The following is a 26,386-nucleotide window of genomic DNA, read 5'->3' as shown; positions in this document are numbered from 1 at the left end:
TTTATTTAGTTATTTCTTCTAGCCAACCTACCAAATATGATTTTGGTTTTTAGAAAGAGGCCAGTATTTAACAGTTTCTTGGTCACCCGTAAACACTATAAAGGATATAAAGTTCCCGTGTGTTTCGAAGATCTCACTTTAAATATCTCCCTTATACTTTTTAAGAGATGCTCAGTAAATTGATAGGGAGAGGAGGGGCAGCTCAAACTGACTTTATTGAACATACTAACAAATATAATTTTTTGCAATGTATTGGCAAGTTCAGGAATTGGGCCAAAAAGTGAAAATCTGTTAGTGTATTTAAAATGTAAAATTTTATCATTTCATAATTTTTAGTGTGCTTTTAGTTAATAGGAGTATTGGACATACCCATTTCAAATATGAATTTGATAGTGTCTGATATTCAACCTGACCTTTGTTACTCAATTTATGATATCTGTCTTACATTCACAAATACTAATTTAAGTTTTGTGAATATGAACCATCTGTTTATTTCTGTGCTACTATTTGGGTTTAAATTAAAGCAGAGTCAGTTTTTTCTCTTCGATTTAAGGAGTTCAAACTATGGTGTCTTAGTCTGCTACCACAAAATGTTCTTAAAATACCCTTAGATATGTGTATAAACGCATGCTTTTTAATCAGAAAAGAATATCATGGTGCTGACTTATACCTGCATTTGAACTGATTAAGAAATTAGTTATTATTAGATTAAGAATTCTCTGCATGTAAAGAGAAAAAAATCGCTTTTGTGGTTCAGGTTTTGCTTTTTTCCCCAGGAGAGTCAGTTATGGCACATTCGTTAAGAACACAGGCTGTGGAGTCTGATATAGCTGGGTTTGAATGCCACATCTGTCCCATGTACGGCCTTAGTCAAGTTACATAGCTCTAAACCTCAGTTTCCTCATCTGTAAAATGGGGACGATAATATAACCTATTTCATTAAGATTTTGACGATTAACTCTAACACAGTAAAATGCTTGCAACACAATAAGCATGCAGTAAATAGTGTCTGTGATGTGGTGATTGTGATAGTTAAGAAATACTAGCAAATTTCAATACTGAAAAAGTGAAATTTTTGACAAGTAATTCAGCTTGATGCTAATAATTATTAGCATCATATTGACAAATAATATATTTCCATTTCCATTGGCAAAATACCTATTCTGACTTCTTTAAAAGCAACAAATTTTCCCCTAGGTTTTTTTAATTGTTTTTTGTTTTTTTTTAATATTTGAAGTGTATTTAAAATATACCCGTGATCATTTGAGGAGTTTTTGTATATTAAACTAAACAGCAACAGAATACTAAACACTCTCTATAATCTTTTCTAGCAGGTTAAATTTTTCAGACCAACCAAATCTGACTCAGTGGATTAGAAAAATATCTCAGCAAATAAAAGCATTACAGGTTCTTAGGAAAGAAGAAAGTACTCCTAGTAAGTTCTGATAACCTGCTTTCATTTTTGCCTAACGTCTGAGACCCCTGGAAAATATAGTTCCAGAATAAATTGTTTTAAAATATTTTAAAAATGAAACCTCTCACTTTAAAATTTGACTTACTCTAATTTCCTTTGTATTAATGAACTAAATTTGAATCTGCTTCATTACACCTTATTCCTTGAAAACACACAAGCTCATGTGAAGTTTATGATAAATACTTCTCACTTATTCCCCCATTTTATTGAAGAGCTTCTGGGGGTGGGGGAGATGTAACTGAGTATTGAAAAGCTGGCTTTATTCTCTGTTGGCTGACTCACTTTATTGTTGGCATTCCCAAAGGCTTCCAAAGTTTGATAAACATGCACTGCACTTCTGACCTTGAGCAGAATTTATACCATTGGTTTTTAAGGAAACAAAACAGCATACTCCTCCTTTTCTTACCTTCCCTAGCTACATTCCAGTGGCTATACTTTCAGGAAAAGCACAGGTGATTGAAGAAGGTGCCTAGGTCGTCCAGAGCAATAGTATTTCTCATGCTTTGAATGTAATGTTATACCAGTTTTCATTAATGGGAATTTTTCCTGTTGTTTTTCATTTCCTTGACCTAAATTTAGAATGAAATTTATGACTGAATGTTTATAGAAATATCATGGACTAAAGAATAATAGTATAAAATGCTTGTTTCTGTAGATACTGCCTCATCAAAGAATTTAGAAAATATGGACGAATTGCAGCTCCCTGAAGGATTTAGGCCTGATTTTCATCCTAAGTGAGTATATTATTCCTTTTAAATTTGGCCCACTTGAAATGAAAAATTAAGTCAGCAGTTAGTAAGAATATCATTTGTCAAGTTGGGGAGCGAATTGTTATAGGACCTTGATGTTGAATTCTGAGACTTGAGAATATTTATTGCAGGTGTATTGATAAAAACCTAAGAACTGCATGGCATGTTTAATCCTCACAAACCTCACCTAGTCTGTGTTGCTGACTCCCTACTACACCCCTTTATCTGGCTTTCCTTAACAGCACCTCATCAATACATCTAAATCCAAGCTGCTCAGCTCCCCCCACCAAAACCCATGCTTCCTTCTGACTTCAGTATTTCTATTTATGGCCCCACCACCCTCTTAGTAACTCAGAATCAAAACCAGTGTTTTCAGCCTAATTTTACCCATAGCCAGTAAGTTACAAAGTATAACCCAGATTCTAGAACTAGACTGCTTTTGTTCAGTTCCAGCACCACTGCTTATTAGCTGTGCAACTTTGTGCAAATTGCTTGACCTCTCTGTACCTCACTCAAGTTCCCTCATCTATAAAGGGAAGATAATCATATCTACCTCATAAGTGTTATAAAGATAAAGTGACATAATACATTTAAAGTTACCTGGAAACTGCCTGGCAAATACTAAATAACTCATTAAAAATACTACTGGAAAGGTTTAAACAGAAAAAACATGTCCTGTGCCTCTCACATTCCTCCTCCCCATCCCCAGTCCTGTCATTTTGTCTTTCTTTCTGTGTACTTCCATGTTTCTAATTAAAATGCTTAATCAGCTGTGTCTTGATTTATCATTTTTTTAAACAGTATCTTTCTGTTGACTAATTTAGGATTCAACTTTTACCTCTACCCTATTCACTATTCCTCGCCAGTATACCTATGGAGTTATTTCACAATTTTTGGTTAAATCATTTGTCAATTTTTGTAATTGTTTCTACTGATAAGTTATGTTAGATTTCCTTTCTTGTACAATTTTGTTTTCCTATGGTTAATAATTACCTTATTTTTTTCATGTACTTGGTTTTCTGTGTATATAATACTTTTTTTCCCTAAATGTTGCAGTATATGTCAGATGCCTAGCAGTAGCTATCAGTATTCAGATTCATCAGATGATCTTCTTTCCTTGAACCCTCCTCCCACAGCTTCTGTCCTCCCACACCGATCAGGACAGGGCACACCTGTCACCCTGAGACTTCCCCTGGCCATGCCCCTCTTGTTTACTAGATCTTATATCCTTCTCTCTCTCTCTCTCTTTTTTTTTTTATTTCGGCCTCACCTGTGACATGCGGGATTTTAGTTCCCTGACCAGTGATCGAACCCATGCCCCCTGCATTGGGAGTGTGGAGTCTTTAACCACTGGACCTCTGGAGAAGTCCCCTCCTTCTCTTTCTTAATTTACTCCCTCATGTTGCATCCCTCAGCAAGTTCCTAAGAAAAGGTGCCTGAGTGTTAAATTTTCCATGTCTGTAACTACATTTATTGTATCCATATGCTTGGTGAATGGTTTGGGTATAGAATTACAGATTAGAAGTAACTTTACATCTAGATTTTGAAGGCATTGTTTCACCAGTTTCTCACACCCATTGAGAAATTAACACCATTCTGATTCCTGTTCCTTTGTAACTTTATTACTTCTGGAAACTCTTGTGATTGTCTTATTAATTCCCAAAGTTCTGAAATTTCTCTGTGATGTTCCTTGGTTTGTGAATGTTTTTTCATGCGTTTTGCTACATTTCCAACAGGCTCTTTGAATTGGAAGATTCGTGTCCTTCAGTTTTGGGGATGTTTTATGTTGTTTCTTAGATAATTTTCTCTTGGACTGATCCCCTGATTTTTTTTTTAATATAAATTTCTTGTTTTCTACACTGTCTCTGTTTTCCCTGAGTGCCTTTTTCCTCCTTGTTTGTTTTGGTGTTTATCTCTTTGATGTTTGGTTCTTTCCTTAAGTATTTATTGATCCTTGGATGACTATTCAATAAGGCACTAAGAAGCTCACTGGATACCTGGTGGGCAGGTTGGAGCTTGCTGACCTGTGAGCCCCACAGTGAGGTGATCAGGCCCCCGCCAGTCTTTCACTTGGGACCCCCAAATGTCAATGTGTAAAAATGGCTTTTCTCTGAGAATTCTTCACTGGAGAAACTGAAATCTATGGCAGTGGGTATACATTGCTGATGTTCCCCAGATAGGGAAAGAGGTCCAGAGTCTCCTAGTTCAGTATGTAGACCTTCACCCTAATACCTTGTTTTCAGGCCTGTGCCTCACCACTGCCAACCCAAGTAGAGCATAACTCCTCTCAGGCAGGGACTGTTTGCATGTCTTTAATTCTCCTTTTTCATACAACTATCTTTAGGTAGTTTAAGTGGTTCAATTCCAACGTAGAAAATAACTGTTAAGAAACTGAGCCCTTTGATTGATGTGAGCACATTGTTTTGAGCTAATCCTGTTCATGTTCACTTCAGGAATCCTTATTCTGAAAGCATAAAAGAAATGCTAACAACATTTGGAACTGCTACTTATAAGGTGGGACTAAAGGTTCATCCCAATGAAGAGGATCCCCGTGTCCCCATAATGTGTTGGGGTAGTTGTGCATACACCATCCAAAGCATAGGTAAGAGAATTTAGAGTTATGTCTTTAAATCTCAAGCATACGTTGACATGAGTTGTGTATAGAATCCTGTATTTAAATGGAGTTGTTTAAAGTGGACAACAAAATGAAGAAATAAAAGACTTTGAAGCAGGAAATGTAGTGTACTGACAAAGTATTAGATTGACAGTTTATAAGTTAACCACAGCAACAGAGAACTCATCTTAGTGGTGGTTATAGCCTCTTGTCAATTAAGGGAATGTGTTTTCATTTTTACTTCTCATCCAAAGTTAATTCTAGTGAAATGACTCAAAGATTTAGAAACCTGACAATACGGTGCTTTGTGCGGAAAGATTTTTTTTTTCCCCACTTTTTTTTTTAAACTTGTAATAAAATGTACAAAACATAAAATTTGCCATCTTTACCATTTTTAATCCACAGAAAGAATTTTAAGTGATGAAGATAAACCATTGTTCGGTCCTTTGTCTTGCAGACTGGTAAGTTTTCAGTTTACTCAGTTCATGGAGTGGTGGAGTAGAAATTAGATTGTACTATTTTTTTTAATGCAAAAAACTTGAAATGGTTATTTAAGCATAAGTTCAATCCTTTTATAGTAAAATTCATTTTCTGTAATAATATTGAAGAAGTAATGTTCGTCAAAATAATTTTTCATGATTTTTCTTGTAGATAGATTTCATCCCTTTTGGTTAAACACACGAACAGATTGAGGGGGGGAACTAAAGACAAAGTGCTTGTTCTTGCATTTTTAGTGCTGTAGTTGGAAATACAGAGCAGAACATACCCTCTACCACATTTGACTACCTATTATAAGCAACATGTAAATAAGTACAAATTAATGCCAAAACAGAGTACATTTAATGCCTAGAAAAGTGAAGAAATATACAATAAAAGCTTGCCAATTTTTTACAGTGTAATATGTAGTGTCAGCTTCATCTGCTACTTACTATTCAAACTTACAATCCTAAAAGTGCATGTAACTTTATTCATGTAGAATCACCTGGGGAGCTTTTAAAAATGCTTAGGCCCGGACTTCCTAGGTGGCGCAGTGGTAAAGAATCTGCCTGCCGATGCAGGGGACAAGGGTTTGAGCCCTGCCCTGGGAAGATCCCACATGCCACGGAGCAACTAAGCCCGTGCGCCACAACTGTTGAGCCTGTGTTCTAGAGCCCGTGAGCCACAACTACTGAGCCCACATGCCGCAACTATTGAAGCCCACAGGCCTAGAGCCCGTGCTCCACAACAAGAGAAACCACTGCAATGAGGAGCCTGCGCACTGCAATGAAGAGTAGCCCCTGCTCTCAGCAACTAGAGAAAGCCCGTGTGCAACAATGAAGACCCAATGCAGCCAATAAATAAATAAAATAAATTTATTAAAAAAAAAAAAATGCTTAGGCCCTACTACAGGCCAGTTAAATCAGTCACTGGAGATGGGCCTCGGGCATTAATATTTCTTAAAAGCTTGCCCCGAGGCCAGGATTGAGACCACTGATGTAAGAGCCTTAACTCTTTGGAGTTTTTTAAAAATACAGATACCTGGGTCACTCTGACTTATTAAAATGGAATATCTAGGAGTAGACCCTGGTGTTAAAACTACCCTGAATTGTATCTTTGTAGTAAAAGCAGAATAGCAGTTCACTGTAGTCTTAACTAAGATATACGGTGGATAGGATATGACTTCATCTGTTTTTCTGCTAATATGATTTTGTGTAATCTGTTTATATTGATTGTTAAAACAACCTTGCCTTCCTGAAATAATCCCAGCTTGGTCACGTAGAGTATCCTTTTTATATATCATTATGTTTGATTTGCTAATATTTTATCTAAGGTTTTTTTCTATGTTAGTAAGAGAAATTTAGCTTTCTAAAGTATATAGCCATTAAGGACGAACTCCTTCTATTTTTTTGACTTCTGCTTTTCAAATTTATGTACATCTCCACTGGCCTTTCTCTCCTATACCAGAGGATAAGGGACCTCCTGGTAAGGAGGCTTATCTTTCCACCTATTATTTGAAATCCATCTCCTCTCCATCAGTTATCCCTTCTTCTGCCTCTTTCTCTCCTGGCACTTGCCCTATTCACAAGCGTGCTCCATTATTCCTCCTCTTGCTCTTGCTCTCTGTATTATCTTCCTTTTATCACCCTAGCTTTTTCATTCCTTTTTATGACCAAGCAAACCATTGTAAAGCATTTTTCACTTATTCCACCATGCAAAGAAAAATGTTTAAATACAGATAAAGAAATAGCACCTACAGTTTTTAGTTTCACTTCACATCCTGAGAGAAATATTATACACAGCGAAACTTCTTTAAACAATAACATATACCCTGCCTCCAATTTCTTGCTAACTCTTCACTTTTCAACTCCCTGCATTTTGGCATCACCACCACCGTCCCTCAAAGTCAACACTTTCTCACTTTTTGGAAACAGCTCTTGCCAGGTTCACCAAATGATCTCATTATCATTGTGGGTGGGCATTTTTCAGCCTTCATTTGACATTTCTATTTACTTAATTCTGTTAACTACTTCCTTCTAAAATTCATTTTCTCTCTTGATTTCCATGGCATTGCTGGTTTTCTCCCTACCTTTCTGGTGACTCCATCTCAGTCAGCTTTCCCTCCTGTGACCTGTAAATGTTATTTTAAACCCCCAGAGTTTGGCCCATGACTCAATCATCTGATAACTCTTCCCTGGTCAGCCCTATGTCTCTGATTTCAGTTATATCCAAATGATTCCCACCTGTTTTTCTCCAAACCAGATCTATTATCTCAGTGCCTGCTTTATTTTTTTCACCTGGATCTCCTAAAGGCATCTCAAATTGAACAATCCAAATTAATTTTTCTTTCTATATGTAGTGTCTTAGTTAATGTCACCACTGTCCAGCCAGGTGACCAAGCCAGAAACTTGGAAGTCCTTTTGGATGCATCATTTGGTCCGGATGTTCATATCCAATTGATCAGCAGAGTTTGTTGAATTCCTCTCCTGCATATTTGTCCTATTTCTTCCATTTCTATTCCTACTTATTTGGTTCAGCTCCCGTATCTTTTCTTGCCTAGATTATTGTAACTATCTCTACCCTGAATCTCACTCTCTCCTAATATATTATCAGAGGGATTCTCTAAAAAGTAACCCTGATCGTATCTCTTAAATGTTTCTTCTCCATTATCACTCACCTCCTGCCAATCCCTACATCCGTGGTCCAGGATTACAGAATCATTACTGGTCCCCAAATACTAGTTCTAGGCTTTTGCCTCTGCTCGAGTGCCCTAAGCAGACGACCCCTTTTTAAGAAGTTCTTCAAGCTTTGCTTTCCCTGGGAAATTTCTGAGCCGTGAAGTGGGGTATCCTTCATCTTTGATACTACCTCCTTTAGTTGTCTTCTCCCCCCTTTTCTCTCCCTTGCCACCCTCAAGGCTGTGAGCTACTTGAGAGCAGGGGGTTGGGGGGTGAGTTTTCATCTCGAGATCTTCAAAACCAAGACTAGCGTATGGTAGGTCCTCAATGTCTATTGAACCAAAGAACATTACAGAAAATTTAGAAAATAGAGAATTAAGCAAGAAGAAGAGACTTAAGTCAGTCACTCATCTGTCTTTTTTCATTAGCACATTTATAGTTTATTATAGTATTCACATGTAGTTTTGTTTTTACTCTATCCTTCACTTTACATTGAGTTTTCTCGTTGTTGCACCATAGTCCCCATAACAGTGTTTGGTGTTTACAGGCACCCTGATTTGTACAACCATCTTCTTGCACATAATTTCCCCAGTATCTGTAGTGTTTCCCACATTTTAGAGTACTTCTTTAGACTAAATATAAAGAAATACTGCACCACATTCCTGGGAGTCTCTGTTGTTTGCTGTCTGTCTTGCCGCATGTATCCTTCTTAACTTTTACATAGAGAACTAGCAGCTTGGTAACAGGAGATAGCTTTGTTTTATTCAGCATACAATTAGATATTTTCCATTCCATTCATTCTATGTTAGAGACATGCCATTAAAGATGTCATAGATTCAGTTCCATACCATCTAGAGATTTCATTGTGCATCCAGCTTTACTTCAACTAGCTGTGCTTGAACTAGCATTCCTGAAAGAGGAGAACTACTTCATATGCGGACTTCTTTGTTAATTATGTCCGTCTCTTTATTTCAGGATGACTGTCTTAGGTCACTAACAAGATTTGCTGCAGCACATTGGACAGTGGCATTGCTTTCAGTGGTACAAGGACACTTTTGTAAACTTTTTGCATGTGAGTATTAATACGTGTACCATATATGTTTTGATAATTTATCATCTTCTGTAATTTTGTTTTTAGTGGGAAACTTCCCTCCATTATGAAAGAAATATTTTGGTAATACCGTTTGTCTTATATACAAGTTCTAGCTTATGAATTCATATATAGCTTGCAAAAAATAAATTCAAACTAGATTATATGCATTTTAAAGATGACGTAATAGTTATGTTGACATATAAAACACGCTCATGTATTTTTCTTTATATATTAGCATTGGTGCCTGGTGACAACCACGGAGACGTTCCATGCATATTAGACATCGACATGTTTCATTTATTGGTGGGTATCTTGTAAGTTGTGTTTGAAGTTTTCTTTATCATATTATACAGCTTTATCTTAGACTTGATAAGTAATATAGAGGCAGACGAGCAATTATCATCTATTATTCTTACTACTTCAGAGTATAATTCTTTTCTGAAGATTCTCAAAAAGAAAATGTTAAGGAATTTAGTTGAGAGACTTGACCTGGGTGTCTGATCCAGTCTCTCTTGTTTTTGTCTTGTGGCTCAGGTCATAATGTAACCTGTCTGTGCTTTTTACTGTAAAGAAGTAAAAACACTAGTAATATAAGAGCCACTGCCGACCCATACAGTGCTTTGGGTTGGACAGCCTCTGGCCACACTACTGAGCAACAGCCTCTTTGTGTGATTCAGGAAAGTCATGACTTCTGAGCAGGTGCTGTCTGCTGCCGGCTCAGCACTGGCCAAGCAGTGGGTGGCTGATGTTCAGGCCCACCTCAACCAGGTCCCCTTACTCAGGACACTGAGTGTACTGCCACATATAGCAGCCCCACGTGCCGCCCCCTTAATCTCTTTGGGCATCATATTCTGTGCCTTTCAGTTGGTTAATACCTACCTGATATGATTGTATCCGAATTCAGTGGGATAATCAATGCAAAGAACTTGGAGTGATGTGTCCCTAGTATAATGTTAGCCATTGTTATTGTTCCCATTGCTCCTCTGAAAACCACCACCACCACGGACACCACCGTATAGGCAGCAGGAGGCTAACGAGGGAATTAGCATTTATTGTGTACCTGACTGCTTTCACTTTCATCTTTGTTTAGTCCTTACATCCTTAATGCTGAGGTATTAAAAACACACATATTATCTCCAGTTTACCAACAGGGAAACTGAGACCCAGAGGAATTGTCTAAAAGGCTCATAAGAGGATCTCGGATTCATACTTAGATCTTTATGGGTCCAAAACTCATGCTTTTTCCACTGCTCACACCTAGAAAGATTTCAAGTTTTATTTTTTTTATCATTAACAATAAGTTATATGCAGGGGAATCGCTAGATAAATGAAATAATAATGCCCATCAAAGGAAAATGATGTAATACTCGAAATAATTGTCTTTATTAGTCAATCCTAGTGGAATTTCTAACATGTGTACCCTTTAAGAACAAAGATTTCTTAAGGGGAGGGACTGAGCTCACAAAGGGATCACGTTAAGAAAATGGAAATTTGTTCAGCTATGAAAGGAAAGGTGCTCTGTCTGACCCTCTGTATCTGGTATCCAGGTGGGCTTGGTGCTGTCCTTCCCTGCGTTGCAGTGTCAGGATTTTTCAGGGATCAGCCTTGGCACTGGGGACCTTCACATTTTCCATCTGGTTACTATGGCACACATCATACAGATCTTACTTACTTCATGTACAGGTAACTCCCTTTTGTCAGATTCTTGAAGGAAGTACTTGAGTTTTCTCAGTTTAAAAAAAAAATATTAAAGGGGAAAAGGTGCTTGGATGAGAATGATATATAAATTATAATTAGGCTACTTGTAGTAGTAAACAGTAAAACAAACAGTAAAAACCTGTTTATCCTCATGTGAAAATTTTTGAAACAGTTTCCCTTCTGTTAAAATCCCTTAGTGATGTGAATGTTTTTACTTAACTTTCTTATTTTATAAGTTTAGTAATATTTGAGTACCACAGACTATATATTTAGCAGATTTTACTCACCGCTTGCTGCTTGGCTCTCGGAGGCACGTTGCTTTCCTCTCCCCAAGAGGCTCCTTGTTATGGTGGAGAGCAGTACTGTGCTCAGACCTCTGAGGGGTTAAAGTTCTGTGTTTTGTGGGAGTATTTTCATATAACATGTGAGTGTATGAATATATTTGAGTGCTTAAATGATGTGATCATCAATCCACTTAGTAGGCAAATACAGAGTACTAATATTGCCTTATCTTTCAGAAGAGAATGGCATGGATCAAGAAAATGCTGCTGGCGAGGAAGAATTAGCAGTTCTTGCTTTGTATAAAACACTTCACCAGTATACAGGAAGGTGAGGTCGTAATCTTTACCTGATAGGTAGTTCCCCAAATATTAGGAGGTGATAGCATGAAAAAGGAATTCATTTGTTAAATAAGGGAAATTGCTATCTGTTGACACATTTGAAAAAGAAGATGGAGTAACCTGCAGGACTTCTGCGCTTTTAATATACTAACATGATTGGAAATCTCTGAGAGAGGAGTAATATTCAGTGCTTCCCACATATTTATTTTTAACATTTTATTTTTATTTTTTTATTATTTATTTATGTATTTATTTTTTTGGGCTGCGTCAGGTCTTAGTTACAGCACTCAGGATCTTCGTTGAGGCACGCAGGCTCCTCGTTGCGCCACATGGGCTTCTCTCTAGTTGTGGTGTGCGGATTTTCTCTTCTCTAGTTGTGACATGAAGGCTCCAGGGCACGTGGGCTCTGTAGTTTGCACACAGACTCTCTAGTTGAGGCATGTGAGCTCAGTAGTTGTGGCACGCACTTGGACTTAGTTGCCCCGCAGCATGTGGGATCTTAGTTCCCTGGCCAGGGATTGGACCAGCCTCCTCTGCACTGAAAGGCAGATTCTTTACCACTAGACCACCAGGGAAGTTCCCCCACACTTTTTTTTTTTTAAAGCTGCTTATTGGAATATAATTGCTTTACACTGTTGTGCCCGTTTTTGCTGTACAACGAAGTGAATCTGCTGTATTTATACACATATCCCAATATCCCCTCCATCCCGTGACTCCCTTCCACCCTCCCTACGCCAGCCCTCTAAGTCATCACCCATCATCGAGTTGATCTCCTCCACACATTTTTAAGGTAATATCCAGGGCTGGCAGGAGTGCAGTGACATTCTTAAAATCTCACATGTTATTGGAGTCATTGTGATTTGGTTACAACAGTTTCACTTGGTTTTCTAACAGTATATGTCAAGAACCATACTGTTTGTTCTTTGACTAAGTTATCCTATTTCTGAGAATCCACACTAACAAAATAATCCAACATATAGAAAAACCTATAGACACGAAGATGTACACTCATATTATTTATATTAGCAAAGAATTTAAAGCAGTCTAAGAGTTTGCTTACAGGGGAGTAATTTAGGGTAGGTTTTGATTGATGTTATCCAGAATATTAAGATTCCAATAAAAATTATGGTTTATGATGTTCTGAAAAACATGTTAATTTCAAGTTTCATATGTTGCAGTTACAACTGTGTAAGACAGATTAATATGAAAATAGTTTGCCAAAATAATACCTGCTGATATAAGGTTATAGAATAGTGGATTTTTTTTTTAATTTTCCAAATTTTCTCTTTATATTGCTGTATTACTTTTATAAATTTTAATAACAGCATTGGAGGGTATATCACCAATTATATCTGACGTCCTATAATAGTTAGGGCTGCCCACACCTTTTAAGCCATTGTGTGTCAATTCCAAACAGCAGTTGTCTGTCTTCACGCTGTGCTATAACTAGAATGACCATTTTTTAATGATATTTCCCCATTATCATTTTTCTCTTTTTTAGTGCTTTGAAAGAAATGCCCTCTGGTTGGCATCTGTGGAGGAATGTTAGAGCTGGAATCATGCCTTTCCTGCGGTGTTCTGCTTTGTTTTTCCATTACTTAAATGGCGTTCCTTCCCCACCTGAAATTCAAGGTAATTTCTAATTTCTTTCAAAATGTAGGAAATGTGTGTAGTCTTTCACTCTAGCAATTTAAGAATTAAAGTGCATTGCAAAAAATGAAAACTTACTAAAGTTTAGATCATAGCTAATTGAATATGGTGATGTACACAGTTATAAAATTAAATGCATATTTGTGTAGATATCTGATTTTATTTGGATCTCAGTAAATGTACTGATTTTATACATGTACAAAAATGTACTTGTTTTGCTTTCAGATGTTAAAATTATATATTATTCATAAACTGGGTTCTTCAGATTTTAAAAAGTGAAAACAAATTCAAGTGTGTTTTGTTTTGTTAACTTTTTATTTTATACTGGAATGTAGCTGATTAACAGTGTTGTGAGAGTTTCAGGTGCACAGCAAAGCAACTCAGCCATACATGTACGTGTATCCATTTTCCCCCCAAACTCCCTTCCCATCCAGGCTGCCACAGAACATTGAGCAGAGTTCCCTGTGCTATATTCCAGGCCCTTGTTGGTTATCCATTTTAAAGATGGCAGTGTGTACATGTCAGTCCCAAACTCCCTAACTATCCCTTCCCTTCACCCTTCTCCCCCTTCCCCCCTCAAAGTATAAGTTCATTCTCTAAGTCTGAGTCTGTTTCTATTCTGTAAATAAGTTCCTTTGTATCGTTTCTTTTTAGATTCCACATATAAGGGATATCATATGATATTTCTCTTTCTCTGACTTACTTCACTCAGTATGACAATGTCTAGGTCCATCCATGTTGCTACAAATGGCATTATTTCATTCTTTTTAATGGCTGAATAATATTCCATTGTATATATGTACCACATCTTCTTTATCCATTCATCTGTCAGTGGGCATTTAGGTTGCTTCTCTGTCTTGGCTATCATAAAGAGTGTTGCAGTGAACACTGGGGTGCATGTATCCTTTCGAACCATGTTTTTCTCCGGATATATGCCCAGGAGTGGGATTATGGTAGAGTCATATGGTAGCTCTATTTTCAGTTTTTTAAGGACCCTCCATACTGTTCTCCATAGTGGCTGTACCAATTTACATTCCCACCAGCAGTGTAGGAGGGTTCTCTTTTCTCCACACCCTCTCCAGCATTTACTGTTTGTGAATTTTTTTTTTTTTTTAATTTTTTGATGATAGCCATTTTGACTGGTGTGAGGGGATATCTCATTGTAGTTTTGATTTACGTTACTCTAATAATTAGTGATGTTGAGCATCTTTTCATGGGCCTCTTGGCCCTCTGTATGTCTTTGGAGAAATGTCTATTTAGGCCTTCTGTCCATTTGTTGGTTAGGTTGTTCATTTTGATGATATTAAGCCTCATGAGGTGTTTGTAAATTTTGGAGACTAATCCCTTGTAGGTCACATGATTTGCAAATATTTTCTCCCAACCTGTGGGTTGTCTTTTCATTTTGCTTATGGTTTCCTTTGCGTGCAAAAGCTTTTGAGTTTAAGTGGGTCCCATTTGGGTTTTTTTTTTGTTTTTATTTCCATTATTCTGGGAGATGGATTGAAAAAGATATTGCTGCGATTTATGTCAGAGAATGTTCGGCCTGTGTTTTTTCCTCTAAGAGTTTTATAGTATCTGGTCTCATATTTAAGTCTTTAATCCATTTTGAGCTTATTTTTGTGTATGCTGTTAAAAAATGATCTAATTTCATTTTTTTACGTGTAGCTGTCCAGTTTTCCCAGCACCATTTGTTGAAGAGACTGTCTTTCCACCATTGTGTAGTCTTACCTCCTTTGTCATAGATTGATTGACCATAGGTGTGTGGCTTTCTATCCTGTCCCATAGATCTATATATCTATTTTTGTGCCAGTACCATACTGTTTATTTCTTTGTTTGTTTTGCTGAAAAACAAGAAACTTTATTGGGAAGGGGCGCCCAGGTGGAGAGCAGGAGGGTAAGGGAACCCAGGAGGACTGCTCTGCCACGTGGCTTGCAGTTTCAGGTTTTATGGTGATGGGGTTAATTTCTGGATTATCTCTGGCCAATCATTCTGATTCAGGGTCTTTCTTGGTGGCTGAGGCATCACTCAGCCAAGATGGATTCCAGAGAGAAGGATTCTGGGAGGTTGGTAGGACATATGGACTGACATCTCCTCTCTCCTTTTGACTTTTCCCAAATTCTTCCAGTTGGTGGTGGCCTGTTAGTCCCGCCAATGGTTACTGTGGTGGCTGGCCAGGATGAGCAGTTTCAGTAGTACCATACTGTTTTGATGACTGTAGCTTTGTAGTGTAGTCTGAAGTCAGGGAGCCAGTTTGATAAAGGAGTCACCTGACTCCACTTTCAGTTGTATCATTTTCTGTGGATCCCTTCCACGTGCCATCTTATTTACTTCCTAAAGGTTATGTACCTAGCAAAATTGAACTCTTTCATCTGTGCTTTTTTGTTTTAAGCTCTGCTATTGTGTACTCTCATATAGGATCTACTCTTGGTGGATATGTGCAAAACTCTTTTCTTCTCTATTTGCAGCTTCTGGAGCAAGCCATTTTGAACATTTATGTAACTATCTTTCCCTGCCAAACAACCTCATTTGCCTTTTTCAAGAAAATAAGGAGATAATGAAATTACTGATTAAAAGGTAATGATTGATTATACACTTTTCTTCTTTATATTGGGATATGTATATATATATATATATATATATATATGGAAACAAACTTCAGTTTATCACATATTTTACAAAATTCTTAGATAGTGATCCTGGCAGAATTCAATCTGTGTGATTCAAAGTATAATTATTAGGCGTTCTTAGTTAAGGATTTACCTTTATGGTAAGATTTTTGCCAGGCCTACTGAATAGAATGGCCAGATTTGCCTGGAAGAGGGGTGGTGGTGGAAATGTTTATTTCCCCATATTAACTTACTTGTTAAGGACTATGTTCCATAGATTTTTGAAACTGAAAGAAATGTAAAGGGTTATCTAGTCTAATATCCTCACTTTATATTCGAGAAATTTAAATCTAGAGAAATTAACCCAGCAATCATGTCAAGTTAGTAACTAAGTTAAGAATAAAATTTGGCAGATGTACCCACAAAATGGGAGAAAATATTTGCAAATCATATATCTGATAAGGGATTAATATCCGGAGTATATATATCTAGTAGAATTCCTACATCTCAACAACAAAAAAGCAAACAACCCATTATAAAATGAGCAAAGGACTTCTCCAAAGAAGGTATACAAATGGCCAATAAGCACATGAAAATATACTGAACATCTCTAGTCATCAGGGAAATGCAAATAAAAATCACAAGATACCACTTCATTCATACCCATTAGAATTGCTGTAATGAAAAAGGCAGACATTAACAACACATGTTGGTGAGGATGTCGAGAATTTGGAATCCATGTACACTGCTGGTAGGAACAGAAAATGATACAGCTTCTCTGGAAAACAGTATGGTGATTCTTCGAAAAGTTAAACAGAGAATTACTCTATGATCCAGTAGTTTCACTTCTAGGTGTATATTGCAAAAGAATTAAAAGGATGAACTCATAGAATTTTGTACACCCATGTTCATAGCAGCATTATTCACAATAGTCAAAAGGTAGAAGCAACCCAAATGTCCATAAACAGATGAATGGCTAAACAAAATGTGTTATATACATTCAGTGGAGTATTATTCAGCCTTAAAAAGGAAGGAAATTCTGACACATGCTACAAAGTGGATGAATCTTGAAGGCAGACTGTGAAATAAGCTAGTAACAAAAGAACAAAATTGTGTTTCTACTTATACGAGATACCTAGAATAGTCAAATTCATAGAGACAGAAACTAGATGGTGGTTGCCAGGGGCTATGGGTGGGGGAGAGGGGAGGATTGGGTTCGTGTTTAACAATCACAGAATTTCACTTGGGAAAGTTGAAAAAGTTCTGGAGACAGAGATTGCCCAACAACATCAATATACTTAATACCATAGAACTGTACACTTAAAAAAGGTTAAAATGGGGGACTTCCCTGGTGGCGCAGTGGTTAAGAATCTGCCTGCCAGTGCAGGGGACACAGGTTTGAGCCCTGATCCGGGAGGATCCCACATGCCAGGGAGCAACTAAGCCCATGCTCCGCAAGTACTGAGCCTGCGCTCTAGAGCCCAAGAGCCACAACTAAAAAGGAAAAAAAAAAAAAAAGTTAAAATGGTAAATTTTATGTTCTGTGTATTTTACCAGAATTTTAAAAAAAAATGTTTTACAAGCATTCTAGCTCTAGATTATAAGAATTTCTCATTGATTCAGACTGGTTTTGTTTTGTTTTGGGCTGTGCTGCACAGCTTGTGGGATCTTAGTTTCCTGAGCAGAGATTGAACCCATGCCCTTGACAGTGAGAGCACAGAGTCCTAACCACTGGACTGCCAGGGAATTTTTTTTTGGAGTGTCCAAATTAGTGCGGTGATAGCAAATTTTAATATATTAAGCCTTGTTGCTTTTAGAAAATCAAAGGTCATATTCTCCTGATTTTAAAATATGATAGGCAAAATATGGTATTCCTCTTAAGCTTCTTTTGAAGAGATAAATATACTAAGCCAAGAAGACTTTCTCTCTTACTGGATTTAGAGAAGAAAATTTTTTAGTTCTAGCCCTTCAAAAGTTAAATGTTTTTTTTTTCTCCATTTACATTAAAGTTGGTGTCATAACATTGAAGTCAAAAGATTCCTGCAAGGTGAAAGAGATGCTGTAAGGTAAGTTAAAGATCATCAAAGATTTGGTTTGGTTGGGAGCAAGAGGTAGGGAGGAACCAGGATATAAGTGTATGGTACAGCCTGTTGTCCTGATAATGTATGCTGAGTTCTTCAAGTAAAACTGTGAACCCTAAGGCCCTGTGTTATTCGAGAGTGCATTTTAAATTTCTTATTGTGGCTTCTTGCTGCTGTGGTAGCACCCAGTCACTCAAATTCAGTCTTCCTTTATTTATTTTGACTAAGTTAAGAGTTACCCTGTCATCATTACATGTCCTCATATTAACGGAGTTTTTTGTGTGGATTTTGTTTTGTTTTTTTAGCTATCCAAGAGAATCTAACAAATTAATAGACCTTCCAGAGGATTATAGCAGCCTCATTAATCAAGCATCTAATTTCTCGTAAGTTTTGATATTAGCTTATTGAGCACTTCCTACCTCTGGAAACACTCACTTCTCTATGCAAAATCTGAAGGATTTTGTCATTGTTCTCTTTTGTTTGGGTAGGGAAATCATAACATCTGTAGTACTGTATACTACCTAACTTGTAAAAGCATGGTTCCACCATGTTGCAGAATAAGAAATGAGAAAACGGCAAGTTTGATTCAATAGAGGTTATCTAAACAATTTGCACCTTAACTACAAACGGTTATATTCCTAAGCAATATATATATATTATTATTTTGCATATATTATTATTTTAAGCTTTAGAATAACATTGTACATATCCTACAGCTTTTTTCACTCAGCATTGTTTGTAAGATTTATTTATACATTTGATGTATATAATTTTTAATTTATCAGTTTTCACTGTTGTATACTATTTCATTATATTACAGTGGCAGTGATTTTTTTTCATTTTTAATTTATATATTTTTTCCTTTTATTGATAATTTTATTTCTCTTTTCTCCAGTTATTGATTGAGTGTTTCCAGTATGTGGCGTTGGTGTGTATGTGTGAGATGTTACCTATTCCAGAAATAAATTTGCCTGGGCCATAGTCTGTATGCATCTTCAGCTCTACTTGATATTGCAGAATTTTTTTTCCAGGGCTGTTTTACCACTATTGGCTCTTTAGCCAGTCTTTTAGAGCCTTGACTTGTGCTTTTCTGTTCCATGGAGGTGCCCCAAATCAGGTGGTGACAAGAGCAGAGCCCCAACTCTGTGCCTTGTATGTGGAACCCTGCTGTGCTCTCAGAGTTACTGCTGTCAGACGGAGTTGGAAGGGGAGGACGTGGGAGCGTGCACCGCTCACACCTACTCCTGTGGTTCTGGGGTGGGCATCTTCCTGAGGTAAGGCCCTGGAAGGAGCTTTCTAGCTTTGGATCTGCCACAGTAGATGCCTGTTGAGGGGTGGCACAAGAAGCAACTGTATTGCAGAGAATTTGAGGCCACTGTTTTATTAATTTGAGGAAAATGGGGAGCCTTATCTCCACACGTCTCACATATGGCTCATGCTAACTCTGTGCTGGTTCTTTCATTATCATTTCCATCCCTAAGACAATTCTGTTCTTCTTTCTCTGTGCCTCATTCAAACGTGAAACTTCTAGCTATCTTTGGTTTTCTACCCAAGCACAGTCAGAATTACTCCTTTTGTTGCATCCTCATGGTTTGATTCATACATATCACAGGCTGATGTGTGTAGTTGTGTATATTCAACAACGTACAACAAATATTTATTAGTGACTGTGTAATGGGTATTGAGAATGCAGTACTCAACAAAGCAGACAAAAATCTCTGCCTTCATGGAGCTCATTTTCTAGTGAAGGAGATAGAAAATAAAATAAGAATTTAGAAAGTGATCCATGCAGAAGAGAAAAAATAAATCTGGGAGGGAGATGTGAAATGGCAGCTGGGGAGCTGAATTTCATTTATTTATTTTTAAATTTATTTATTTATTTTATTGGCTGTGTTGGGTCTTTTTTGCTGTGCGCGGGTTTTCTTTTAGTTGCGGTGAGTGGGGACTACCCTTCGTTGTGCGTGGGCTCCTCATTGCCATGGCTTCTCTTGTTGCAGAGCATGGGCTCTAGGCACGTGGGCTTCAGTAGTTGCAGCACATGGGCTCAATAGTTGCAGTTCATGGGCTCTAAATCGCAGGCTCAATAATTGTGGTGCACGGGCTTAGCTGCTCCGCAGCAAGTGGGATCTTCCTGGAGCAGGGATCGAACCCGTTGTCCCCTGCATTGGCAGGCGGATTCTTAACCACTGTGGCACCTAGGAAGCCCGGGGAGCTGAATTTTAGATAGAGGACCAAGGAAGTTTCCCTGAGAAGGTGACTTGAATAAAGACCTGAAGACGGGGGGAGAACATTCTAGGCAGGGAGCAGCAAGTGCGGAATTGCTGGGTAGTGTGACTGCCATGTTCAAGAAACAGCAAGGATGGGACTTCCCTGGTGGCGCAGTGGTTAAGAATCTGCCTGCCACTGCAGGTGACACAGGTTCGATCCCTGGTCCGGGAAGATCCCACATGCCGCAGAGCAACTAGGCCCATGCGCCACAACTACTGAGCCTGCGCTCTAGAGCCTGCAAGCCACAGCCACTGAGCCCACATGCTGCAACTACTGAAGCCTGTGTGCCTAGAGCCCACGCTCTACCATAAGAGAAGCCACTGTAATGAGAAGCCTGCACACCTCAACAAAGAGTAGCCCCCACTCGCCACAACTACAGAAAGCCCACACATAGCAACAAAAGACCCAATGCAGCTAATAAATAAATAAATGAATAAATTTATAAAATTTAAAAAAAAACCAACAAGGACAAAATTCATCGAACTGTCCTGTGAAAAAGGATACGTTTTGTTTTAAAAATTATACCTCGAGGGCTTCCCTGGTGGCATGGTGGATAAGATGCCACACTCCCAATTCAGGGGGCTCAGGTTCAATCCCTGGTCAGGGAATAAGAATCCCACATGTATGCTGCAACTAAGAGTTTGCATGCCACAACTAAGGAGCCATGTGCTGCAACTAAGGAGCTGATGAGTCACAACTAAGCAGCCCATGAGCTGTAACCAAATAAATAAATAAATAAATATTTTTTAAAAAATTATACCTCCATAAAATTTATTTAAAAAAAGAGGGAATTCCCTGGCAGTCCAGTGGTTAGGACTCCATGCTTTCACTGAGAAGGGTGCAGGTTCAGTCCCTGGTTGGGGAACTAAGATCCCACAAGCCACACAGCACGGCCAAAATAAAATAAAAATAAAGAAAGAAACAGCAAGGAGGCTGCTGCCACTGGAGTAGTGAGCACAAGGGGGAGAGTCGTGGGGGAGAGTCGTGGGCCTGTTGCTTCCTGAGTAAGATGGAAGCTGTCACAGGGTCTGAAGGAGAGAAGTGACATGAGTTTGAGCTCCTCTGGCGCATGGATTATATCAACATCTTAGTAACCCCAAGGCCTGACAGTTTCTTACATATGATAGGTTCTCAATAAATGTTGAATTGAGCTGAATTATTAACACCAGAAAAAGTTAAGCAGACCTCTCAAAGCAAACCTCTCAGGAGACACATTTTTTAAAAACCCTTAGAAGAAATGTAAAAGTAGCATTTTACCTTGTTTGGCATAGTTCAGAATTCTTTCAGTCATGTAGAGTGTTGCTTTGTGTTTCAGGTCAACCTAATTCGTAATATTTGTGTACATTTTTTAATGAATAATTTCCTCATAATAGTGGTTGATTACATCAGTGACTACGTTATGTCTAGTAGTTAACTTTTTCTCACACTTAATTTTTTAAATGCCACTATTACATGAACTGTCGAATCCTAAATGTCCCTCTCTCTCCTTATATTGATTACAGTACAATCCTTTTAGTTATTTTTAAAACTTAGGCAGATGTGTTGATACTTTTTCAAGTGTCTCTGCTATAAATGCCATTTCTTCTCTCCCAACAGTGGTTTTGTTTGTTTATATTTATTTATTGATGCATAGTTGACTTACAGTATTGCACCGGTTTCAGGCGTGCATCATAGTGATTCACAGTTTTTTTGTTTTGGTTTGGTTTTTGTTGGTTATATTCCATTATAGGTTATTACAAGTTTTTGGGTATAATTCCCTGTGCTATACAGTAAATCTTTGTTGCTTGTCTGTTTTATGTAAAATAGTTTGTATCTGTTAACCCCAGACTCCCAGCAGTTTTGTTTATTTTTATAAGACTTCAGTTCATTTGGAACTGAATCCAAACCTTGGTTACTAATGTATAAATGGTTTCTCTACAGAGTACGGGAATGTCAAGTGCTGTTTTTAGCTGGCAAAACCAAAGGCTGTTTTTATTCTCCTCCTTACCTTGATGACTATGGGGAGACTGACCAGGGACTCAGGTAAGGCCCATCCTGGGGGCTAGGTTGGCTGGCTCGCTTTGGGCCTCCAGAGCCTTCAGTATGGGGTGAACACGATGAACCTTGTGGTCCTAAGGCCTGCCTGCTAACTGCCCGGGGGTTAGCACAAGTGGCTGTTGTCTGTGGACTCTTCCAAGGAGGCTAACCTGGCTGTCTAGTTTTATATTTCCAGCCCTCAGAATGTCATGAGGGCCATCAGGATACATAAGGGGGAAAAAATGGGACAGAGTGCAACTTTTTTCCATTTCTCACTCCAGAGAGCTCTTTGTATTGTCCTGTGGCATCGACAGCATCAGAGCGTTGCAGGGATAGCTGTTTGTAACTTGTGTGACTTTGTATGGGAAACCTGGTACCTTCAAGTGATATAAAAGAGCAAACCTTAATTGATAAGAGATGTGCTTATCTTATTACATAAGAATCTGGGGGACAAAGATTTAGAACATACAGAGCAATACAACAGTATTTGAGGCTTAATCACTTTTATTCTAGTAGCTTCTGTTACATCAAAAGCAAAATGCTAGCAGCAGTTCCTTTGAGCACTATTAAAGAACTTTCATAACATTTCTTTTTGCCCAAATGAGATAAAAGTCTTAACCAAGATATACTTCCCAGACTTGGGGAGCAGAAGTTGAAGGCCTGGAAACCACAGCAAGATGAGTAGATGGGTTCCCGGGGCACTTGACTGCAAGGATGTAGGCTTGTGCCACCTGTTGATGGTTCTTCGCATTGCTCTGAGAAATGTGGGCTCTTAGGAGGAGGAGCCCTGGATGGAGAGTGAGAGGACTGGCACTCTGAGTCCAGAGCCAAGGCCCCAGGCATGGACTCACCAACACCTGTACTTTGGTTCAATTAGACCCCAAAGTTATTCACATTTGGCTGCTTTGCTTAGACTTTGTATCTGAAAGACTGTACGTAGAAGAACGTTTTTACCCCTGTAATTTTTCCATCCTCTCCCCTGCTCCTCCTTGTTTTACATTTTACTGACAAAATGGATTATGAATGCTTAGTTTTAGCCTCTCAATGTAAACCCTCCTGCTCAACCCATCCCCTGTTCCTCACCCCAGTCTGAGTAAGTGTAGCTTGTGTTCATTTTCCTCTTCTTTTCAGCACTTATTCCCCTGCAGCTGCTCCTAGCAAACTGTCAGAGCTAACGTATTAATAGCCACAGACACCTGCCAAAAAGAAATTTTGCAGAGGATCTAAAGCCAATAACTTATAACTTTTCCTAAAACAGGAAAGGTTGGAATATAATAGATGAATAAACCGAATGCATCCTGAGTGACATGTGTCTTCTTTCTAGACGGGGAAATCCTTTACATTTGTGCAGAGAGCGATTTAAGAAGATTCAGAAGCTCTGGCACCAGCACAGTATCACAGAGGAAATTGGACATGCACAGGAAGCAAATCAGACACTGGTTGGCATTGATTGGCAACATTTATAATCACTTCACTACCAAATACATAAACTTGGATTTTTGTAACCCAGTCGTCTTTTCAAGAAAGAGAATAGGAAATAGGTTTTACTGAATTTGGAAATAAATTCTTTATTTAAGCTTTTCATCCCAGTTTTATTTCCATAGTTTCTGGCTCCAGGGACTGATGAAAATCATCTTCTGTCAGCAGATTTTCTTGCATCGTTTGCTGTGTCCATTTTAGAATCCAGGAAGGAACTTCTCTTCTTGGGCTGGACTCAGCCCCTTTGTGGGCATCTGACTGCGTTTGGCTATTCCCAGGAGTCTGAGCCATGTCACATTACTGAGCACAGGGAACTCCAGGCCTGAAGCTGATTCAACAGCACCAGGAAACAAAGTCTGGTCTTTTGGGGTCACACTTCCTGGTCCCTCTCAGTGACTCTCAACATTGGGACTGGGTCAGTGTCCTCACAGCTGATGGGACCCTACCTCTAGGCAAAACAGTGGATTTCAAAAGTGGCATTCCCTTGTCTCCACCGGCTGTGAGGAGGTTGGGGGACACTCATGCTGGAGGAGCCTGTGGGAAGAAGGGGAGAAGGTGGTGTCTTGTGTGCTGGGTGATTTTCAGGGCTGTACAAGGTTGGATTCCTCCCCATCCCCTTTAATTTTTTGCAAGACTTTTGGCTTTGAGGAAAAAACTCATTTTAAAGGGCTTATTGAAAACTTAGAGTATCCTAATTTTTCAGATGATGTATTCTCTTATGACTAAGTTGAAAGAGTGTATACATCTAGAATCAAATACTAGCAAAAAAATTAGAATTCAGTGTTTTAAAATTCCCTCATCCCCACCCCTTCCAGCATTTCCTAGAATAGATGAATTGCTGTTTACCTGCTGGCTCACTTTTAGTACATTCCTGGGACAGCCTGTGTGCCCAGGCTTTTTATTATTTTTAAACATTATTGTTCTTACTAAGAGGTGCCTTCCTAGAATGATAGCCGCTTAGTAAAATAGTTTATAACCATGATATGCCATGCACCACTCTCATGTGATACACGTGTGCTGAGAGCTTGGGTACACAGAAAATTATGGCAGATTTGGTGTAGGAATAAATACGGAGCCTCTCTGAGGTGAGGCTAAGGGACAAATAAGTAATAAGAGGCTCTTGGATTTTTTAAGCCAGTGCAAATAACCCTTTCACTCAGTTTTCTTTGAACTCTGCATCTAAAAGTTCCGTTCTGCTCAGCTTTGCACACTCCACAGTACACCCAGGAGGAAGGTCAGAAATCCAGACTTTCAGCTAAGATAAGTGGGGATGTAGAAGCCACACTTACTGCTTCTCCAGAGTTGTGTGTGAAGAACCCCTTCCTCTGAAAAGATGACCTTGACCCTTCTTGCCCGGGACTGACTCACCCATCTGAGAGGAGGCACTTCTCACCAACAGGAAGAAAATCCATGTTAGAACACAGTGCTCACCCCCCTTTTCTGGCCTTCCTTCCATTCGTAAGATCTGGTGGTGTGGGCTGTGGATGGCATCATGATTTTAATGTTTATTTTGGCCTTTGTCACATCCCCATTCCTTTAGCTTTTAAGTTCAGCTTCCTTTGGCTTTTCTCCAGTTGTTAACCAAGCTTAAATTTAGAATGATAAGACCAGATTTCTCCCTCTGTAGCTGGATTATAAACATGTTCAACAAATCATAACAATACTTCAGCTTTCAGAACTGACTTCATAAAAGCCTGTTGTTAGCAGAGGGCGTCCCTGGATTCCATTCTCTGAGAATGTCAAGGTGTCTGAGAGAAGGTGAATTTACATGAAATGGCAACACACGCACCCTTTTATCTCCTGGTGTGTGTATCAGGAAGCTAATTGTCTTCCCTAACTAATGAATCATCTTAGTCTTATGATTTGTTCTGCATGTATTATGTTTATTGTAGAAATGTTTATATAATGTGCTTTCCATATCAGGGAAAATCAAGTCTGTTTAATAAATTGGCTATAACTTTATTATCTGTGGACAACTTGTAAAATTTGGAATGTATCATATGTAAAAAGTTTAAAGATATCCAAATAAATGCTTTAGGTGTTGACATTACTTTGGGTCTGCCTACATTTTCTTTCTGTTTTGTTTCACACAGCTAAATGCAGTGGAGGTGTTCCCCATGTCACCTTGCTACAAATAAAGTGAGACGTCTGTATTAGCTTGAAATTTAAGGTGCTTATATTATTAGTCAATTATGGCTGGTTAACCAAACCATCTTGACCTTCTAAAGAAAGCTTGATCATCGTTTCAGCTGATTAAGTTTCATATTCATTGACTATGACAGCTTGTGACCTTTCTGAACCACTGTGGACCTCAAATCACTGGGAAAACAGGACACTCGAAGTCTCTTCCAGCTCCAAGTCATTTCCTCCAAGAAGATTTAAACTCTTCATGCTTACCCTTACCTAGTGATCACCAGGTCCTTGTTCTTACACACTCCCCAGACACTTTCTGCTTAGAAAAGACACATATACGAAGGAAGCTACATCCTGTATTTACAAGGGAGTCATTACCTACGAAAGTTCTGCTGTGCTCTTGAAAATCCTCTTAAAAGGAAAGCATCAAGCTGAAAAAAAAACAAAACCAAAAATCCAAGGTTTCCATTGTGCTTTTTCTGTCTCCTGGTCATTAATGCTGCTCTCAGCTTACCACCTTCCCTGGCCCTCATGTCATCAGTTCCAGAACTCCGTTCCCTCTGATGTGGAGCCTTTCTTGCGTTGTCCCTACTTTTGTTTTTTTTAAGTTGGGTTTATTGAGGTTTATTTTCTGAAGAGTAAAATTTGCCTTTTCTAGTGGATGGTTTTATGCATTTTGACAAATGCATACAGTTGTTTTAACAAGCCACACTCAGGAATAGAATAGTTCCATCATCCCAAGACGTTCT

The 26,386-nt window shown here is 38.5% G+C and overlaps 1 protein-coding gene across 4 annotated transcripts in view; it reads left to right on the top strand.

Annotated features, from left to right (window-relative positions):
- The window catches only part of UBR2 (ubiquitin protein ligase E3 component n-recognin 2), a 107,431-nt gene extending 81,877 nt beyond the window's left edge, over positions 1-25,554 (top strand). For 2 of the 4 annotated variants that reach the window (XM_057698589.1, XM_057698588.1), the window contains exons 33-47: positions 1,332-1,435; positions 2,130-2,208; positions 4,677-4,825; positions 5,243-5,298; positions 8,968-9,064; positions 9,321-9,388; positions 10,633-10,768; positions 11,302-11,392; positions 12,905-13,035; positions 15,520-15,628; positions 17,670-17,726; positions 18,047-18,124; positions 18,845-19,015; positions 21,930-22,031; positions 23,350-25,554. In XM_057698589.1, the coding sequence (XP_057554572.1) occupies positions 1,332-1,435; positions 2,130-2,208; positions 4,677-4,825; positions 5,243-5,298; positions 8,968-9,064; positions 9,321-9,388; positions 10,633-10,768; positions 11,302-11,392; positions 12,905-13,035; positions 15,520-15,628; positions 17,670-17,726; positions 18,047-18,124; positions 18,845-19,015; positions 21,930-22,031; positions 23,350-23,491 (1,570 nt within the window). In that variant the 3' untranslated portion in view covers positions 23,492-25,554. Of the gene's footprint in view, positions 1-1,331; positions 1,436-2,129; positions 2,209-4,676; positions 4,826-5,242; positions 5,299-8,967; positions 9,065-9,320; positions 9,389-10,632; positions 10,769-11,301; positions 11,393-12,904; positions 13,036-15,519; positions 15,629-17,669; positions 17,727-18,046; positions 18,125-18,844; positions 19,016-21,929; positions 22,032-23,349 lie in introns of those variants that run through there. The other 2 variants (XM_057698590.1, XM_057698591.1) reach the window with 2 other exon arrangements.
- Positions 25,555-26,386: the final 832 nt, after the last annotated feature.

Source organism: Hippopotamus amphibius, chromosome 11, assembly GCF_030028045.1.
Source record: "Hippopotamus amphibius kiboko isolate mHipAmp2 chromosome 11, mHipAmp2.hap2, whole genome shotgun sequence".
Lineage (NCBI taxonomy): Eukaryota > Metazoa > Chordata > Mammalia > Artiodactyla > Hippopotamidae > Hippopotamus > Hippopotamus amphibius.
The sequence above is the reverse complement of the archived record's forward strand: the minus strand, read 5'-3'. Positions and strand labels throughout refer to the sequence as shown.